Source organism: Metopolophium dirhodum, chromosome 9, assembly GCF_019925205.1.
Source record: "Metopolophium dirhodum isolate CAU chromosome 9, ASM1992520v1, whole genome shotgun sequence".
NCBI classification, from domain to species: Eukaryota; Metazoa; Arthropoda; class Insecta; order Hemiptera; family Aphididae; genus Metopolophium; species Metopolophium dirhodum.
The window spans coordinates 32,809,220-32,831,374 of NC_083568.1; the positions used below are offsets into that span (position 1 = coordinate 32,809,220).

The 22,155-nt window shown below is 33.7% G+C and overlaps 2 protein-coding genes across 3 annotated transcripts; one reads left to right on the forward strand and one right to left on the reverse strand.

The window, feature by feature from the left end:
• Positions 1-82: 82 nt before the first annotated feature.
• Positions 83-3,946, forward strand: LOC132952520 (dual specificity mitogen-activated protein kinase kinase 7-like). Its single transcript, XM_061024833.1, has 10 exons — positions 83-429; positions 542-693; positions 759-872; positions 946-1,173; positions 1,233-1,412; positions 1,489-1,703; positions 1,772-1,906; positions 2,026-2,127; positions 2,195-2,380; positions 2,478-3,946. The coding sequence occupies exons 1-10, from the start codon at positions 294-296 to the stop codon at positions 2,920-2,922; spliced, it is 1,893 nt and encodes a 630-aa protein (XP_060880816.1). The 5' UTR covers positions 83-293; the 3' UTR covers positions 2,923-3,946.
• Positions 3,947-7,485: 3,539 nt separating this feature from the next.
• LOC132952522 (protein obstructor-E) lies at positions 7,486-19,725 on the reverse strand. 2 transcript variants are annotated; one of them, XM_061024836.1, is made up of 5 exons: positions 19,484-19,725; positions 15,035-15,247; positions 14,317-14,505; positions 13,980-14,193; positions 7,486-7,724 (listed from the first exon to the last, which is right to left on the reverse strand). In XM_061024836.1, the coding sequence occupies exons 1-5, from the start codon at positions 19,530-19,532 to the stop codon at positions 7,664-7,666; spliced, it is 726 nt and encodes a 241-aa protein (XP_060880819.1). In that variant the 5' UTR covers positions 19,533-19,725; the 3' UTR covers positions 7,486-7,663. The 2 variants fall into 2 exon arrangements, with proteins under 2 accessions (XP_060880819.1, XP_060880818.1); XM_061024835.1 differs by lacking the exon at positions 7,486-7,724 and adding an exon at positions 9,901-11,099.
• Positions 19,726-22,155: the final 2,430 nt, after the last annotated feature.

Consider the following 22,155-nt stretch of genomic DNA (forward strand, 5'->3'; position numbering starts at 1 on the left):
TTGGCTATGCTGAAATCATATCGATTTTTTGGTTCTTTAAACACCGGCCCCACTGTCTAGACCTGTCAAGGGTTCGTGATAAGAATACCATTGACAGACGAATTCGCTGCCAATAAAAATAACATCAAATTTAATAATTGATAAATTTTCCCCGAAAATTGTGTTTAAAAATAGTTATTACTCGAAAGTCTGTGATAGTTGTACCATGAGTTTGGGGACGTATTGCGCGTCGACAGTGATTTGAGTTTAATTGATGAAAACAAATTTAACGCGTTCAACGAGACTCGTCTAAAATGACCACTTCGTTTCTGGAAAACAAAATTTTGAATTTACAGGCCCGATTGAAGGCGGACGGCGATACCATTGAGGAGATGCCACCTCCATCACTCTCCAGTCCCCGACAAGGATCGGGGAGACGACCCAAACAACGTGAGTATACAACGCCCAGTTTTCCTTCTGTAGTAATAGTGTATTATACCTACCGAAAAGGAGATCATCATGACCTTGATGGCTACATTATAATTTTTCTCTTTAATTTCAGTTGGTGACATGGGTACGCCGACTAGGACTCGAAAGCATATAGACCTACCGGTAAGCATAATGATGCAGCCGCGGGTCGAGGATACTTCTGAAGTTGAAGTCAAGATGAAACAGATCATGAAAATGAGTGGTTTACTTACAATCAATGGAATCGTTAGTACAGTATTTTATGTTTAATGGTGTTATTATTGTTTAATCAAATTATTTTTAATGTTTAGAAATATAAAACTGAGTTAAAAGATTTAGAGCATCTCGGAGAATTAGGAAGTGGTACATGCGGTCACGTGGTGAGAATGTTGCACAAGCCTAGTAATACTGAAATAGCTGTCAAAGTGAGTGGAACTCTTTTGAATTGATTAATTTTATAGCTAGGTAATTATATATATTTTTTCTCTAATTATTTAGCAAATGAGAAGGTCTGGAAATAGTGAAGAAAATAAACGTATTACTACTGATCTTGAAGTTGTACTCAAGTCTCATGACTGTCCTTATATTGTTAAATGTTTGGGTGCATTTATCACTGAATCAGATGTGTGTATATGCATGGAACTGATGGCTACCTGTTTTGATCGTCTTTTGAGAAGACTCAAGGCACCAATCCCAGAAGATGTACTTGGGAAAGTCGCTTTACATGTTAGTATAAGAAATCCTTAAAATTAAATAATTTAAATAATTCAAATTTTTTGTTTTAGACTGTAAAAGCGTTAAGCTATTTAAAAGAATCTCATGATGTTATACATAGAGATGTTAAACCATCAAATATTTTGCTGGACGAAAGGGGAAATGTAAAACTATGCGACTTTGGTATTTCTGGTAGATTAGTTGATTCTAAAGCTCGTACTAAAAATGCTGGATGTGCTGCTTACATGGCTGTATGTATTTATTAGTTTAGACATAAAATCAAGTTAAAATTAACTTTATTGTATTAATTAAACGTTGGGTTTTCAGCCTGAAAGAATTGAACCCAGGCAACTGGATTACGATATACGATCTGATATTTGGAGTTTGGGTATTACATTGGTTGAATTGGCTACGGGTGTGTTTCCATACCGTGATTGTAAATGTGATTTTGAAGTATTGAGTCGAGTTTTAAATGATGACCCTCCTTCACTTCCTCTAGACCAAGAGTTCACCTTAGAATTTAGGAATTTTGTATCTAGCTGGTGTGTATTAGAAAATATATTAACAATAATACTTATTTTTTTTTTTATTTAAATGTATTATTTTTTAGTTTGATTAAAGATTATAAAGTACGACCAAAATACAAACAATTATTGGAACACCCATTTTTACAAAAATATATGATAAAAACAGTTAATGTTGCTGAATGGTATGCTGAAGCTACAAGTCAAAATATAATACTCAAGTAATTTAAGCTATATTCAGGGTTTATGGACTTTATTATTGTTAATACTTTAGCAGTGTTGCTGATATTTCAATAAATTGTTATAAAAAATGTTCATTAATAAATTATGTAATTTACAGAATAGCAAAACCCGCTGTAGAAAACGTTCCTATTAGTGTCCGTAAGATGTCAGATCATCAATTTCCTTCATTGAGTTTAATTGATAAAAACAAAATCAATGGGTTAGTTAAATTAATGAATTGTTTAAACAACTTCAATAAATATGTATTTTGTCGTTACTGTGTTTAGAAATTTGGTAATTGACTCTCCAAAACCTGTGAAACGCTTTCCAAGTATGGAAGTGCCTCCTTCAGTGTTGTTGTCACCGTATAAACAATTGACGGGACAATTGACAAATGGAGGCAATGTTTCTGCCAATACTAGTCCATTAGTACTGCAACGGTTTTATCATCAACAAAACCAACACCATTCTAGGTGAGAATAGTGAAATTGATTAGTTAAGATTGATTTTAACTAATTAAAACAATTTTGATTTCAAGGTTCTTATAGTATAAACAATTTTAAATTTCAGGTCATCTTCTGTATCTCCAAGCCGTTTTGAACGAAATACTCCTAAAGAAATTAATCCCTCAGATTCACCCAAACCTAGTCCAAGGAAGAGTCTGATATCTACCTACCTCAAATTTGCTCCATGGAGCAAAACTCCTCCTAGTCCTCCACCACGAAACCAAAACACACCATTTATTTCATCACCTTTGGTAACAAGACGTGAGGTGTGCCCTGCCTCTCCAGCACCTGTACGTAAGACTTTTGAAGGTTCTCCAGCCTTATCTAGACGATATGTATCACCTGTTCCACCAACTCCACCGCCACGTCGCCTTTCAGAAAGTGGATCGTCGCCTCTACATACATTTTACCAACAACGATTATTTGGTCAACCAAAATTGGAAGAAAAAGATCGAAGATACACCCCTCAACCACGTAGACGTGTCGTTTGCCAGTTTAACGATATATGACAACTACTGTGTGGACAGAGACGTAAAGAATCTGTTCCCAAAAACAGTGAGTGAATTAAACGGCTTAATTAGAACGTTATTACATAAATTATGAAATCATGTTCGATATAAATATTTAATTTAGCAATTTAAAAAGACAATTTATACATAACAATATTATAATATTAAATTATGAAAAACAATGTTAAACATATTATACCTAATTAATTGTATGACAGATCTAGTAACTATTCAAGTCGCTGAAAATTACTTTTTAATTTATTCTGTTAATTTTTTTTACTTGATGCACATTTCATTATTGTTATATGTGTTGAACAGTTGTGCGATTGCAACTAGCAATTCAAATCCAATTATAGTATAATATTAATATTTTATGGGAATGTTTATCAAACATGAACATGAAACTTAACTGGTAACCAGTTCCTTATTTGTCTATATTAACTGGTGAATCTACCCGCTAAATTCTTATTATTAAGAAAGTGAGTATATTATTATATATATTACAACATTTTTTTATGATTTATTAAAAAAAACCTTGTGTACATCATTTTGATTTGAGCAAAGTTTGTTTAGTGTAGTAAAATCAAAAATGTTGACAGCCATATTTATTTATTATTATTACTTTATTTTTGCTACTTACATTTGTGTATTAATATTTTTTTGTGTTCTGTTTTAAATTGTTTGCTCAATTTGTTTGTTTTTTTTTTTTTATGTGACTAGTCACGGTGTCACAGCCGAAATGTCTCAGGTTATTATATTACCCGCGTATAATGTATCTTACTGTGATTTTTTAAACATTTTCTTTTGCTTCATTGTGTACCAAGTTTTATAGTTAAATATTTTAGCTTACATTATTTTTAAGCAAACATAATATTATAATATAAGCAATATATAATCTATATATATTTATATATATATTACATTCTAGTCATGATATATAAATATTATTGTTTCAGGATGATATTTTGTATAAAGTTAAGAAATTATGTTATTTGATCAAAACAATATAATACAATATATAAAAAAAGCATTTATTTTTTGGCAATCGCATGTATGTATCATGTATGTATAATAATATGTATTTTGACGTAAATGACGACATGTTTGGTATATTAATCAATGTCCATTTATATTTGGCTTCTGTTGTATGAAATATCTTTGGTTCAGGCTATGGAATTGTGCATCTCACAATCAACGTTTGTATCCAATTTTTCGCAGTTCTTTTCGGTCTACATCCCCGTAGTAGTCTTCACTATAAACGTACAATAAATATTGAAATTTTAAATAATCATAATGTTTTGGTTTATTAATTTGTGATCTTTAAATTACGTTAAAAATGATCTTATTAAAGAAATAGGTAAATAAATAATGATGTGTTAATATTTCATACTTATTCTTTCTTTGTTAAGTTTGTGGTAACTGCAGCATTGTGTGTGTGTATACTTTAAAGATTTTATTTTACAGATTATAAATTTGTACTACGCGACCAAAAAATTAAAGAAGCCGTCTGTAAGTAACACACTGACACCAGTAACAGATGTAACACCACACAATTACTTAAACTTAATTACATTTATTATAACATGCAAAAGTGTATTGCTAAAAATATTCGGGGGTATACGTCTTCATGATGCAGTTGGATCTTAGGTGTGAATAATATAACTTCAGCATTAAATCAAAATAAAATATTTTCTCGCTTCACTTAAATACACTTACAACCTTTATTATAACTATTCGAGTATTTTTCAACAACTAACTCAATGAAAAACATAAAAATGATGAAACCACACTATGACCTTTTATTTTAAATATAGTCTTAAAATAAAATATATTATGGCCTTTAAAACCAAAATAGTCAAAATATGCACTAAAAATGTTGAGTAGGTATTTGATCCCAAATGTTGTGAATCGTATTTTGTTACTCACTTATGACAAAATTAACCATAAATGCATGGAATTCCTTGCCCTACACTCAATATTTCAGATTATCTAATAATCAATTATTAAAATATAAAATATTTAACTAAAACCAATTATAAATTTATAACAAGTTTTCTTTATTAATAACAATAAAATTATTCATCAAATAAATATAATAATAATACTTATTTTAATAATTATTATACTAATCTAACGTGTTTTCCATAAAGTTTATTTTTTATCACTGAAAATTTTAACAATACAGGGTTATACGGCCGTATACCCGCTAATTGTCGTTAATTTTGAAAGTTTACGCTAAAAAAAAATCTAGAGAAATAATTATACGCTGTATACCCCCCAATACACCACTGCAATTACTCATTATGAGTTATTAATATTTACTACAATATATTATAGAATGTAATTTTTTTTTTGTATCAATTACATCAAACAGTTATAACATAACAATATTTTATAAATTAAAACAAAATTTCTAATGTTTCAAAACACTTGTATGTTGTATTACATTTTTAGGAGAAAATTTAGTTTAATAAAATCAAGAATTTCCATTGCTTCATGACACACCACAAGTACCTAATGACTGTCAACCAGATCAAATAAAATTATCATCAGTTTCAAACCATGAATCGACACCAACACCTCAAGACAATTTCAAACTTCCACTGTGATATAGATAGGTTAATGGTAAAGTCATTTGGCGCTCATGCTTATTAAGATAAAATGGGTATTGTGTTAAGAGGAAGGCCTACTCCCAAATTACCTAATTTTAAATCTAAAATTAAAAATTGTCAGCGATATTTTAATGAAAGTTTTTATAAAACATGTGATTGGTTTTGTGGTTGGTCAGATAAATTATACTGTTGGCTGCTAATTATACTTGTGTGCTTTTTTCACATAGTGAATCAAAGTATCTGGTCAAAATATGGTGTTACTGATATGTCTAATTTTCATGGTTTCAAACTAGACATGAATCAAGTCTACTACATATTCAAGCCTCGGTAAATTTAAAACCTTTTGAGAACAACAGGATAGATATTTGTTTAAGTGAAAACTTAAAAAAAACTATATTTGTTTCTGAAGTAAACATTTTTTATTGTTATTACTTATTACCTACTACTATCTCCTACCTATATATGTATATATATAATATATTATATAAACAAAAAAATATATACCTATGATGTAATAATATTGAAGTTTTATTTATAAGTGCCTATTTGCCATACAGCAGTACACCAGTTGTTGTCTATTATCGGCTATATGTAATAAGTATGATGTTTATTGGAATTTGGCTCAATTTATTGATGAGCGTGCTAAATTATGCAGTAGCCAGTAGGTACCTATATAAGCAAGACCGGGCAAGTTAACTTCTAGTTAACTATAGGTTAACTCAGTTAAGTTAAAAGTTAACATACACTTTTTGTTAACTTTTTATTAAGTTAAAAAAAAGTTAATTTGTTCATACAACGCTAGCGTACTTAATTTTTTTCCAACCCAAAACTAAATTATTATAGACTATAGTGTTTATACTTAATACAGTATTTCCATAAAAGTTAGATTCGAATGATATACATTTTTAACTTCAAACAATTCACGGTAAATATTTTTTGACATGAAAACAAAATAAACTGAAATAGTGAAATATAATAAAATTAAAAACAAAATTAATTAACTTAACTTACTACTTAAAATGAAAAATTAATTTGTTAATTTCACGTAAGTTAAAAAAGAAATTTAGTAAGTTAACAGTTATAAGTTAATGAAAACCCAAAAGATTCGAGTTAAGTTAAATAGTTAAAATTTTTTTTTAGATTCTGAGTGGAACGATGAATGTATTGATTTTACAATGATGTGTGTTTTTTTTTTATTATTTTTTATTATTTTTTTTTTTTTTTTATTAATTTATTATTAAATTATGTTTGATATAAATATTTAATTTAGCAATTTAAAAAGACAATTTATACATAACAATATTATAATATTAAATTATGAAAAACAATGTTAAACATATTATACCTAATTAATTGTATGACAGATCTAGTAACTATTCAAGTCGCTGAAAATTACTTTTTAATTTATTCTGTTAATTTTTTTTACTTGATGCACATTTCATTATTGTTATATGTGTTGAACAGTTGTGCGATTGCAACTAGCAATTCAAATCCAATTATAGTATAATATTAATATTTTATGGGAATGTTTATCAAACATGAACATGAAACTTAACTGGTAACCAGTTCCTTATTTGTCTATATTAACTGGTGAATCTACCCGCTAAATTCTTATTATTAAGAAAGTGAGTATATTATTATATATATTACAACATTTTTTTATGATTTATTAAAAAAAACCTTGTGTACATCACTTTGATTTGAGCAAAGTTTGTTTAGTGTAGTAAAATCAAAAATGTTGACAGCCATATTTATTTATTATTATTACTTAATTTTTGCTACTTAGTACTTACATTTGTGTATTAATATTTTTTTGGTTTCTGTTTATATTGTTTGCTCAATTTGTATATACTACATTCTAGTCATGATATATAAATATTATTGTTTCAGAATGATATTTTGTATAAAGTTAAGAAATTAAGTTTTTTGATCAAAACAATATAATACAATATATATAAAAAAAGCATTTATTTTTTGGCAAGTGCATGTATATGTATCATGAATGTATAATAATATGTATTTTGACGTAAATGGTGACATGTTTGGTATCTTAATCAATGTCCATTTATATTTGGCTTCTGTCGTATGAAATATCTTTGGTTCAGGCTGTGGAATTGTGCATCTCACAATCAACGTCTGTATCCAATTTTTCGCAGTGCTTTCAGGTCAACATCTCCGTAGTAGTCTTCACTATAAACGTACAATAAATATTGAAATGTTAAATAATCATAATGTTTTGGTTTATTAATTTGTGATCTTTAAATTACGTTAAAAACGATCGTATTAAAACGATAGGTAAATAAATTATTGATGTGTTAATATTTCATACTTATTCTTTCTATGTTAAGTTTGTGTTAACTGCAGTATTGTGTGTGTGTATACTTTTAAGATTTCGTTTTACAGATTATAAATTTGTACTACGCGGCCAAAAAACTAAAGAAGCCGTCTGTATGTAACACTACAATTAATTAAATTTATTGTAACATGCTGTGACTTTTGGTAGACGACTTTCTTCTCATGCATAGTTTTTTTTTTTCGTAAGTTGATATTATAATAATTATAAAACCGCCGAGTAGAGCAAGCTGTACGCTATACTTTCGTACTGATTGCAGGTCGTATCTGTATCTGTTCGCTTGTGAAATTGTTTTTAGGTGCGCGTTAATCCAAATTTGTAGATATCCGCTGTTTCCGATCGGATCTAAATTATTATTATATTCCCGTCGTATAAAATTATTTTTGGTCCAATCACCACGCATTGTGCCTAAACGATATCGCCGTTTAAATTTTAAATTAATTGATTTGGATACCGACTGCAATGATTATTTTTTTATTATAGGTACATAATTACATAATGTTATATTTATCTCAAGTGTTTACTGTTTACGCTCAACAGCTCAACTGTCTTGCAATATTCAAAACATTGTTTCAATGTGTTATTTCGAGATCAATTGAATTTGGACAATCGGGTTAAAGCTATTAGTTGTTATTATATTACATAGTACATTTAACTTGTTCAATCGCAAAACGAACAGTACAGATTGTTGTTATTATATTATACTATACCGGGTGTAACCTTGTATGTAGGTATACGCATTATAATCAGTCATCAGTGGTGTTTTCGTAAAAAAAACTGTAGTCCATAGGGCTGGCGCATGGCTCATTGATATATTTAAGCAACTATGTAAATATGCAATTAATATTATGATTTTATAAGCCCTAAACTGATCTGATTCAACCCTTCAAATATATATATTTTTCTTACTATTTCATAACTCGGATTCAACATTTAATTTGATAATTTTCTTGGAAAATCTTATTACTTTGTAGCGGCAACTCGAATATTTTATTTAAAAAAAACTGCAATAATCCCAGGCCCCAGCTACGAACTATGAATACCAATACGTTATACGCATGGTAATAATCAAACTCAATTATTTGTTACACAATTCTAACTTATCGAAAGTTGATAAATATGTCATATGAATATATTATAATAAATAATAATACCTAATACAAAGAACAGATTGCTTAATTTTTAATACTTAAGGTGGGTATAGGTACTTGCAACTTGCATGTTTGAACTATTTTTACAGGATGGGTATCCGCTAATTCACCAACATTTTGGTCAGTATTTAACATAAATGGTAGGTAGGTATACACTACCTATACACTTTAGTGCCGTACACCCCCCGTGGCTGGTTTGCCCCTCTAAACACCACTGATTAATGATTATAATATAAATATAGAATACCATCTGGAATTCCAGAGACAAATAGGTGTGTATGAATATCTAAACGATAAACGTGAATTCATATACAATAAAGGACATGGGTATTAGGTAATATCACAATTCACATGTATTGAAGTATTTACTATACTGCACATACAATCAAAAGCATTATAACCTCAACAATGCGATAATGGGCAGTTCAAAAACTTTTCTGAGAATTTAAAAGCCCTAAGTTTTTAGAAATCATTTGCAAGGACGAAAATTGAAAGCTACAAATGTCCATAGTCGGATACTTGTAAAGGTATAGATATGGAAAAAGCGTTCGTGTTAGCAGCATGCAAGATACCTGATACGTGTAACCTTTATAATAGGGTACATTATAATATTTATACTTCGATGTAATAATATGTATTTATGTACTGTTAATTGTTATATTATGTACATATTCTGTAGTTTGCACAGTATGTTTTAGTGTTTCGCTTGCTATTTATGTCTTATGAATATGATATTGCCCTTCGGCATTCGAAACGTCGTACAATTTTATAGACGTATGGGAAACTTTGGACGAGTTTAATTTTATTGCGACGGAATAATTATTATGACGAGGGCAGCGGTGAGTGATAAACAATGTAGAAATGTATGTATTCAAATATATAATATATTAATATATTTAATATAATAACTATGTTTTTAATCTAGGTAATCATAATACAATGATGAATTATTAATAAACTTACAATAATAAAAAACATAATTATTACAAAGACAAGTACCTACACATTGTAAAATTAAAGAGTGTAATTTGTACAAAATATTTTTCATATAGTATATAATATAAATGGATTTATTTCATACATATATTATATATTTAAAAAATGTAATATATCGTGAACGGGACAATGTGGATTCGCCTATCTAAATTATACAATGGTTGGGGTTTTAATACATGTACGAAGTATAAAATAATAAATGCACATATTGTTATTGATTGTTTCGTGAATAAACTTCGGGTAGTTTGATGACTTTTTTTTTGATTTTTGTGCTTAAATACGAAAATAATTATATCAACAAAAACGTGTGTGTAATAGTGATGGGGGTGCACTAGACACAGCAGTAAAACCAGTAATTTGCGGCTGCAGCTGATGCTGTTTTCGCATTAATGTGCCAGTATTTTATCGTAACTGTTTACAAATTAATCATGGGAACAGGGATAAATTACATGGGGAATCGGGCGGAAAAATCGATCGAAATCGAATAAAAAAAAAAAGCGTATAAAAAAGGAAACAAAATAATAATAGGTATAATAATAATATATATAAAAAAACCGTATTAAATTGTGTGAGCACCTGTATATAAATCCTCTTCATACATAAATCATTTTATATTTATACATGCGTCGGACAGGGGTAGTATTATGTAGAGGGGTTGGGGGAGGGAGAGAAAATCCGGTGCTCACGCAATTCAAAAACCGTAAGTTATACAAAAAAACTTTCAAAAAGTCCGTGTGTTTGCGTGTTGTGTGTGAGTGTGTGTGTGTCCGTCACCGCGGGCGAGTTATAAGCCGCCGCCGTTGTCTTCTCGTCTAAGCATCTTCGTAGTCTTTGGATGACTGCGAGGAGACCGGGAGCTGTTGGGGTTGTGGCCTGCTGGACTGCTGCTGTTGGGGTTGCGGCCTGTTGGATTGCTGTTGCTGCCTCTGGGGTTGTGGCTTGGGTGCTGCCGGCGCTGCCTTGGACTCAGCCGACGACGATTGCTGTTTGGATTTGTTGTCCAGCCCGGACAACAGTTCGCTCTTCCTGATCGCCTTCAGGTCCAGGTCGCCGTAGTAATCCTCACTGCGCACACACATAGGTAGGTTTGTTTTGATTTTTTTTTACTCCGTTCACGGTCGTCGCCGAGTCGTTATTATATATTTATATTAATATTATGCTAATGTATATTACTAAATGTATAAAGTATCACTACCTATACAAATGTCAACGTAGGTATGAAGGTACTTATATTATATATATACACATAAACATTAACGTGTATAATATTATAGGATATATAATGCATTTTATGTGCGTGTCTTGGGGATAGTCGAAAAAAAACCCGAAGGATGCGGCGGAGACAAACAATTGCGCACGTCGCACCACATTGAGAAAAACATTAAGTCTGTGATACGTATATAAATCGGCTACAATATACATTATACACATAGGTACACGGCGTCATTGAGTGTGCATATATGATTCCAAGGTAGCGGGGCGGTTGTCGGTTGTGAGCGTTGAAAAAATAAATGTCGAAATGTCAATTGCAACAGCAATAATTATTGATTTAACAGGTTTTGGTCGTTAAGGACGGCCATAATATGTGACATCGCTTCGGGACTTGGGTACTTCATACTATATAATTGCGCGTATATATTATTATGTTAATAAACGTTATTGAATTTCATATCAAACAAAAATTGCAGTGGGTTAGGTGTTGAGCACACGATTGCAGTTGAACTCGGGCCAAATATGAATCGAATTTCGTGAAAGCATCATAACCACAAAAAAAAACTTAATCCTGGGCGATAAACCTGCACCGGAAAGATGGCCGAGACGCGCGGCGCGTGCAACATGATACCTATATACGCGTCGTCCGAAGGAATTCGTGCTGCAGGTATTTAAATTAAATTTTTACCTTAGAAGTTAGGCAGTAAGGCAGTAGAGGTACACATTGGAGTACAAACCTATAGAATAGACGATTACCCCACTCCTCGGTATGTCGTCATTTTTTTTCATTGGCAACGAGATCGATTATCGCATAGTATTTTAAATTTGAATATCACGCGGTCATAAAATCTTTGAATTATTGTTATTTTATATATTATTATAATATTATGTAGGTATACTATGTATATACGAGACCAGAAACTTTTTCCTCGACCGCCGCGGGTTAAAATCGGGAGGTACGCGGGACAACAAATGTTTGTATATATTGTTAGCAGGCAACTGTACCTACACATATATACAATGGTCCGTATAATATAGGTAATATATAGAAGCATATTATCGCTTTCACTTTTTGTGCGGTTCAAACGCGATACACATTTACATTTTTTTACGATTTCGGACGATATAATATAATTGTATTTGTATAGACACGTCTGTGCACCTATGTATATATATATATATATATTATAATGTACGTCGTAGGCGCATACCACACAGTTTATACACACACGCATACCCACACATACACATACATACACACACACATATTATATATATAGATTTGTACGATTATAACCTATACCTATATAGTTATGCACGCACGCACCTGGTCATTATATAGTTACGTTGTATGTGTTGTGTGCATGTCTATTATATTATATTATTATTATATATCATTATCGAAACGACGTAGTTTTACATATAGGTACGTATAATATAAATATAGTGGCGCGGAGATTACGATGGTGATATTTCGTTCTCGCCGGCGCGTCTGGAACGCGGCAATTGGCCCGTGAAACTATCTATGTATAACAATTTGTATATACCGCACTAAAAAGCGTTTTCACACTCGACTATCGCGATATAATGATTATAATATGCCTCTCTCTGCTGCGGTGGTTTATAATTTCGTACCTGTATATTATAATTGCGAATTGTCGTATAATGTTTGTTCTCGTAAATGCGCTTTCGCAAAAGGAAAAAAAAAGAAAGAAACAATATGCATTAGAGTATTAAACGATGGGATAATATAATATAATAAACGCTCGGGCTACACCTTTGTATAGAGCGTTCCGTGCCGATGGTTTTTCCGTACCGACTTAATGCGCATAATATTAATACTACTACTACTAATAATAATATAATATAATTTGTGCGTATACGTGGTGTATAGACATATCTGAACGCTTGCACTTCAGAGACTTAAACGATTCGAAAGAGAAAAAAACGTCAGATACAGAAGGAACCGTCCGAGAAGTATATACCGTTGTCCGTCGCCTGGACCATGCACTATCGCGTTTTCGGTTTTCACCACGCTTCAACCCTCGCGACGATGACGGTTTGAGGACCGCATGCAGCCACATCATGCACGACGATATGTTAATCGTAGGCTTATAATATATTATGTTTATAAGTATTTTTTTCCCGTGTACTCACAAACTCTTTCGAGTTTTTACGTCCACGGTTTTATAGGTGATTAAAATGATTACGAATCACCATCGCAGAACTAACCGACAAAATATTCATTCATCAGATGATGTCCATGTCTGATATTAATACATTAACGTTTATGTACGGTAGATTTACCTAAGTTGTAACGTAATACACTCCATAAGCATGAATAGATAAAGACATCTTGTTTTAATCGCAAACGGTTTGCTATGGATACATTTGACTATCTGAGTAGAATATATAAAATGTGTCCTAGCATATTATTACATCAAACGTGATGCAGATGCAGATTTATAAGTAACATTTAGAAATATAGTAAAATTATCATCTGCAGTAAACATACCTACTACGGAAATAGGAACTTTTTGCTCGAATATAAATCACTGCCAGTATAATACCTACTATGCGATAGGTATATGCGTCACAAGCGTAATTAGTGTTGCATTCGTTCATACAATCATATTACTTCAAGCCTATTACATTGTAGAGAGTGAGTAGTGAGTACACGCGTCGAAATACTTAATGGATAACAACTATAATAAATATGTCGTGTTCGCATACCATCCGGGAACGTCCTCGGGGCTCTCGCAGCTTCCACTACCGTCGGAATCGCCGATTTTGAAAACTGTGCCGATCGGGCAACCGTATTCTCTGGGAGTGCCTTCCAGGCAGATGTAGTACTTCCTGCAGTCATCTGGGTGAGCGTGTCTGCTGAAAGATCCCACGGAAGCCAATAATTCACCGGCGGCCGGGCAGTTGAAACCGTTTGCTACTTCTACGGTAGACCATGAAAAAAAATATAAAATAAACTCCGTTGTTTAAATCGATATCCGTGCTAGACCAAAATACTACATCATATACACTATGCAGTATACTGTAAAGTATATAATATACTAACCTTCGACTTTGCATTCTGGTACTTGGTCGGCCCACATGCACACCCTGGATTCGCGGTCGTAAGCCAAACCCGGAGAACATTGATATCTGCTAGCTTCGCCTCCCCAACAGTTCCAGAAGGTGTCGCACTTGACATCGTCCGGGAAGATTCCGTATAATCTCGGGCAGTGGGGTCCGCCGACGGCAGGTTCTGCATGCAGCGGGTAAATTAAGTGAGTTATTGTCACGAAACAAAATAATATAATAATATATAATAATTATAGATAATATCATACTTTCAGTTGTACGATAGAGTAAAGCATTTGTGACTGGCTTTATTTAAGAAGCAAAGGATATACAATGGTTAGGTCACGTAACGAGGAGAGGTGAATATATGAAACAGTAAGGCTGTGGCAATGTAATAGAAACCACAAAGAAGAAGACTTCGTGGCAGACCAAGGAAAATATAAATTGATGTAATGGAAGAATACTTAATAAGTTTCGAAAATTGTGGAGAAGTAGACAAGTAGTTTAAGATATAGAGATAGGTGGAAAAGCATAGTTATCGCGATGAAAACTCTTCGAGAGTAGTACCTATATAGTAAGTTAAGCCTTATGCAATGGAAGGAAAGAAGAAAACAAAATATGTATCAAAGGTTTTACACATAACGGATCGTCGCAGAAAACTTTGCGGAAGTCAACGCCTTACAATTGTTATAAAATTGTCGACCGTTTCTTACCCAATTGTGATCTGGCACCGCAGTCAACGTTGTGCAAGTAATCACAGTTCTCTTTCAGGTACTTAGGGTCGGTGTCGTCGAACGCCAGACCGTTACCGCAAGTCTTTAGTTCAGCCACATTGTTGTCGCACTTCCAGTACTTGTCGCACGATAAGCTGTGTGGGTAGAACCCATAGTCGTCCGGGCACTTGAACTCTTCTCTCTGGCCATGAACTGTGTATATAAATACGAAGAGCACATTATTATTTATCTCGTATATATAATATTATATATTATTTAGGCGCGACGACGGTGGTCGATGACGTTAACGATGACGACAATTATTATTATGTTAATAAACATACCACGGAGCTTGTTATAGGTACTATTACTATTATTATATAGTTGTTTCCTAGGACCTTGGGGCGCGCCCTATTGTGTCCGGTTGTCTTATGCAACGCGTCGCGAAGACGGCGGTAGCGGTGGAGGTATTCAAAACATGGTAGCCGCCGATGACGTTATGTAATTATAATATTGTTGAACTCTCACACACGTGCACGGGCCTCCTCACACGAGTTATTAGAATACGAGTATTGTATTTAATAATAATAATAATAATAGTAATATCACATACGTTGGGGCCGGACCACTGCAGCGTAGTACCGCCAACTATACAGAAAACGCGTACCTATACAAATTATTGTAGTCGCCTCCGGAGCCGTGGGATTCTATCGCTCGATGACCTTTAGCCGGGTACGATCGCGAGTATGATTCTGCAGCTTTTTATTCCGTCTCGCTTCTCTTATTCATATTATCTATCTCTCGTCGTTATATTATTATATTTGAACGCGTCCGTTGGCGTGTGCGTACAATGGTGTACGAAAACAATTGTCGCTCTACCCTACCCGACCCGCCCGCCCACGAGTTTGTACGCGTAACGCGTCCGACGTTCGTATATTATGTTGCGACGGATGTATATACCTACGTAAGTAAAATAAATACGTATTTTATAAAGGTACTTTTTTTTATGGTGTCCGCATTGTAGAGGTAGATATTCTGTAACCATCGGCGATTGCGAAACACCGGGAATGGAACTCGCCCCGGGTTTCTGGGTCAAAAATGATGACGATAATAATTACTATGACACACGTCGTATAACGTATATAGGTAATAATAATATATTATTACGTATAATAATTAATAATATATAATATACGTAGTTGTATCCGGTTTTGACTATATAGGTACGACCGGCGGTGTCGGCGACCACTTGTGTGGGTCACGCACGCGATGTCCCGCCGGCGGATCAGATGAAGATCGCAGCCGGTTTTAGCCGTATAGGCGGTGAATTTGTTTTTATTTCCACACTCTAGCTCGTTATTTTAGTATATACTATGTTATTATATAGTCTCCGCTGTATAGGTCACCCGTGTTACGCACGGAACCGAAGAAGGACAATTTATTAATAATAAAAACGACGGATAGACGACGACTATAATGTGCGTATTACTGATTTCACTCTCTCCCTCACCCTCTCTCTCACTCACACTCTCACTCTCTCTGTCCCTCTCTCTGTATATTATATTATAATTAATAATATATTCAATATATTATTGTGATGTGTCTCGCGCGCGGGTGTTGTAACCATTGTGTTGCACGCGCGTTTATGGATCTCCGACTGTATCGATCTCCATCGTCGTGCATTGCGTAAACGTATAAATATACGTAAGCACAAGACCCTTGCCCCGCATGTACAAAAGTCACTGCTCAGTAGTTTATTAGTCAATGCATGCGTCGAGAGTGCGAATGTATTAGTGTATTACCAATTTGTGACCGCCGGACAATAATATAATATTTTATAAAATTATAAATTGTTATATCATATGATACGACCGCGGACGGACGGTATTACAGGAAGACGAAAACCGGACTGTGGCCGGGACCAAGCCCAAGCAATACGGCGGCATCGCCGTCGTCAATTATAGAAAGCGAACTTGTTTTTATGGTCCTAGGCAATGGGTGCGAATATATAATAATAATAATAAATAATAATATCAAACGCATGCGCGTTGCTGCATAATCTCGTTACATACGACATTCTTCGGCAGAGAAAACGGAATTATATTATTATTATTATTATATCACACGGCCACCGTGTTATATCGTATAATATATATTTATTTGTCTGCATAACACAATACACACAACACACATATTATAAAATATATAGGTTATCGCTGTCCTTGGGCGTGCCTAAAAGTTGACAAAACTCTTTATCTCGGTATACGCGTTGTATTATATACTTATTAGTTATTAGTATTATTTCTATATAGGTATATCAATGTACCATAATATTTATAAGGCGTGCGAGCGGTATGATATTGCGTAATATTGATAATATATGCGCGTTTTCCGTGAGCTCACCGATCGTGTCTCGACTCGTTTTAATATTATTATTATCGGCAATCCATTATTCATTAAACGCCGTCACATTTCGGAGTGGTCGTCGTCGTTAGAGGTGAGTGGCCGTGCCGTTGCAACCAGAGGAAGCAGATAGAAATGAAGAGAGAGAGAGAGAGAGAGAGAGAGAGAGAGAGAGAGAGAGAGATAGAGAGAGAGAGAGAGTGAGAGAGTGTGAGAGGGAAAAAAGGGTTAGGCCGCGGCGTTACGTCTCCTCCGTCTTTGGGTTCGAAAACGTCTCGGCGATTATGTAACACATACACACACACACACACACACACACACACCAAGTCTTCCGGTTCATGAAAATCGAGTAGGTACGCGCGTTTATAAGTCTTAAATCTCTTCCTCTCACTGCCACCCCGCGTCCTCATCACGCCTGGAGGTTACCTCACAAGCATTACACACAAGTCACTGAACGTCTACGCACGGGCACCCGTTTTATGTGAGCACTTTTAATTATCGTACCTTCCGTCGTCATTTTTCCACCTGTTACACGTGCATTATAGAAGGTACGTGCTCACTCTCGTCCGACCGCACCCCGAGAGCTATTTATTTGCTTATTATTTTTGGTTTTTAATTTTAATGGCTCTTCCATTTGTTATTACAATATCACATTATATTGTACGTGCATAGGAAGTGAACAGAGTTTGACGACCTGTTCATGCGATTCATCTATACAGAATACAGATGGACGTAAGACCATAAGTACGCAGTCGTCGTATAACAATACGGAAAAAAAGTATGTTCCTACATCCTACGGTATTCGCAGATAAGTTTTTAAGGGTACAACAATTTTTAGTTATAAGAAGAGGTGTGACTGTGTAAGAAAAAAAATGGCATTGGATTGAGAAAATTCTGAACACTAGGAGTAAGTATTTATATAGAACTGCATTAGGAAAATGTTTCCAATATTTACTGTTGTGAAAAATATGAAAATCCACATACCGCACGTACTTATCTTTTTAATCTCTGCAGACATTTTTACTTAATCAATTCGTAATTTTTTGTACACTACATATGGGTGGTTCGTGTGCGCGTTACGCGTGTGTGGAAATACTTTTCTCGTGGGTAACGGAATTTTCTATATGTATAATATAGTATATATAATATATACGACGATGCATAGGAGGAAGAAACTTGTCAAAATTTCACTTTTCCCATACCACTGGCAGACCACAAACATAATATTATACAGATATATAGTCGCCAGTAGGACTGAAATTTTTTCTTTTTCTTTTTCGCTTCGCCGTTCTTATGTACGCGCGATACACACATTAATGATACTGTATATGCAGGTCCTACGTATATATTATATTATTATTAATATGTCGGGCGCACAACAATGTTACCTATGTATAATGTTATTATAATGCGCCATAATTTGCGGTACGCGCGACGTATATAAGTCACACCATTAGCCGCCGCGACGTATAATTTAATTTACGAACACATTATATTATATTTTATTATATACCCATATACGCGTATATTATATTGCTTCACCGATCTCTGCGTGTCCGGGTTTCGTGATGTAACACATCGTATGTGTCGCGTTGAATATACCGATGGATTTTCGGGAACACGAACGTGTTACATAAACCGACGAAAATTATATGTCGAAAAACACACAAACCAATCGTATAGAGGTATTCGTTGTAGCTTCTACAATATTATTATGATACCATAATATAGAAGTGGATTAGTTGAGCGGAGGTTTTTTTTTTAAGACTGTTACGGTTTGAAGGAAATACTCTGCAGTATAAAACGATTAATGCGATAAATGTAAATCCAAACTCAACATTTTTGTTTTGTTTAAAATTTTTGTTAAAATTCGCGTCGATGGTGTTGTCAATATTAGAGACGGAATAAAACACTGAACAGTAGATTATTTTTTGGAGGGTATTATATTACATAGAAGATGTTGCAGCATATTAAGATTATTCGCTGCATAAATTGTTATATTTTTCCATATTATTTATGTTATTTGTACCGGCGCGCAGTTGTTACCTTGATATGCGGCGATGAGCAAGACGGAAGCGAGTAGATAGATCTTCATCTTGACGAGGACCACGTCTAATAAAATTTAATAGTGGTAATGATGTGTTTTATTAGAATACGGCGACGTGTATAAATCACTCGAGAAAAATACAATAATAATAGTGTAGTGTAATAGTATTATGAAATGATAAAATCGAGTTCACTTTCGCGGGCGGTAACGCGATGATCGGCACTGGTGAGCGGCCGGTGCTCGCCTCTTGTTTTATATGCGCGTCCTACCCGGCGCGACCTCAGCCCCACTTGAGTATTCCAGTCGTGTGAGATTTGAAATCCAAAATGAAAAAAAAAAAATAATAAGAAACAACGCGCACGCTCACACGCGCAAGTGCACGTACACACTCGCTCGTATATATGCATTCACACACACAAACGCACGTATTGTTATACGTGATTTTTTTTAAATCTGGACTACGCCCAGCGGGACTGCCGCCGCAGAGCTTTGCCTATACACCGCCTATACACGTTTTTTTTTTACGGATTGTTATGGCGAGAAAAAAAGAAAAGAAACAATAACAAATATAGTAAAGCGCACACGATACGATTTAATACATTATATTATTATGTGTATATAAAAATATGTGTAATGTCGTCGCTGCTGTTATAGTCGCGCGTAGTCGTATATGGGGTGTCGAGCAGGGCGTTTACGCCGTTTGCGTATATACACATGTTGTATAGTCATCGACGTGTCTCGTCCTTGACGGTCGATTGTATACGACTTACTTTTTTTTCTATACGTTACAATAATTGTTCGTCGCCCGAGACTAGGATCCATCGTTGTCGACTTGTCGTCGTAGTCGTCGTCGTCGTCCTCGGGCATCGCGCTCGCCGGAGCTCGTCCAAGAATTTGTATTTTAAGTGCATACACCGCGTGCGGTTGACCTGAAAACGGTCCTCTCTATATGTATAATAAATAATATTATATATTGTATTTATATAATAATAATAATATTCTCTTTTTATTATAAAACCGTATATATTGCACAAATAATTCGCCGTCGTCCGAAAGTGTACCTACCTCGAATATATATTATTATAGTAGGTATTATACATTCGTATTATGCACAAGGCTGAACGGCGGATATCATATACATATTATATGGTGTGTACATCCCATCGCGGGGCGGCCACGGGTCCTTGGTTTTCCCACGCGAAGACGTATACATGGTATTTACTACCTATTTAATTTAATATTGTATCGTATTCTGTGTCCGAAAAATAACACAACAAGTTTCTACATAAAATATATGTACGCGACGTCCTCCGTAGGATTCCTACGTTTTGCAAAGCTCCTCTCTTTTCTCCCGTCGTTGTTTCGCGCGCTCAAACAACAATATAATAATAATATATAATACTATTCAGTTCCCTCGGCTTTTACCATCCTTTCGACCGACGTCGAGTATTCGTCACGTCCTCGTACCGTGTACACCGCAACGTATTAATCGTATTATTGCGTCGAATAAGTATATATAGGTACGCACAGTTCTTCCATTATAATATACTATGTGCTGGATTATGAAAATGTACTTATATGTGATACCATATGTAATATATATATATATAACAATAACATATAACATATATATTCATTTATAACAATAAATCAGTCAAGAATTGAGTATAACACCGATTAACAAATTCTAAGATTGAAAGCGCGATAAAGCCGAATAAAATGGGCAGGTAGAATAAAAGACATTTTTCATTCGGTACAACTTAAAAATTCAAACATAATTTAATATAAAAACCGAGAATTTCCTCTTAATAAATAATAGATAAATGTAATAATTTACACAAGAAAAATTATAATAATGGTTTGTAGAAAATGTTTTCTAAGAGTGACTGATTCAACCCGTTTTTAGTACAACTCATAGTCCGATTCCGATTCCGATAATGATTGTTTTATTTGAAAGACTTAATACAAGACCCCGATACGATAAAAACAGAATTTTTACTTTTTTAACTATATTTTTAGAAGTTGTAATTAAATATATTTCTGGCGTTATTTAAAGGTAATTCAAAAGTGTGAGTCCAATGGGGCTAATAACCTGAATAAGATTTCCTTCCATCAAATAAAACCGCGCAATATAATTAGAAATTACCCGAATTTTCTCACCTTATTAACACTTTTAATCTCGAATATTTTGAAAACTGCAACTGTTAGGGCCAGAGGGTGCTTCCACGAAGGTTCGATAATGGTCATGTAAATATAATAATAGAATTGTGGAAAATCAATACAATAGAAAAATAAACGGTAAACAAATGCTAAAACAATTAATACATTTATGAATATTATTATGATAAATTCATAACTAATGACACATTTTTGTAATAGGTACGTTTTTAAATCTGCGGATGGGGGTCTTGCCGCAGTAACTGTGACTGTTATCCGGAGGACTTAAAAAAAAAAATTTAGCACTAAAACTATTTTACTCATGTACGTATAATCATCTATCAATTAAATCATGATAAAATAACTGCAGAAAAAATTGTATCGTGTGTAACTGTGACTGTTATTCGGAGGACTTAAAAAAAAAAATTTAGCACTAATACTATTTTACTCATATACGTATAATCATCTATCAATTAAATCATGATAAAATAACTGCAGAAAAAATTGTATCGTG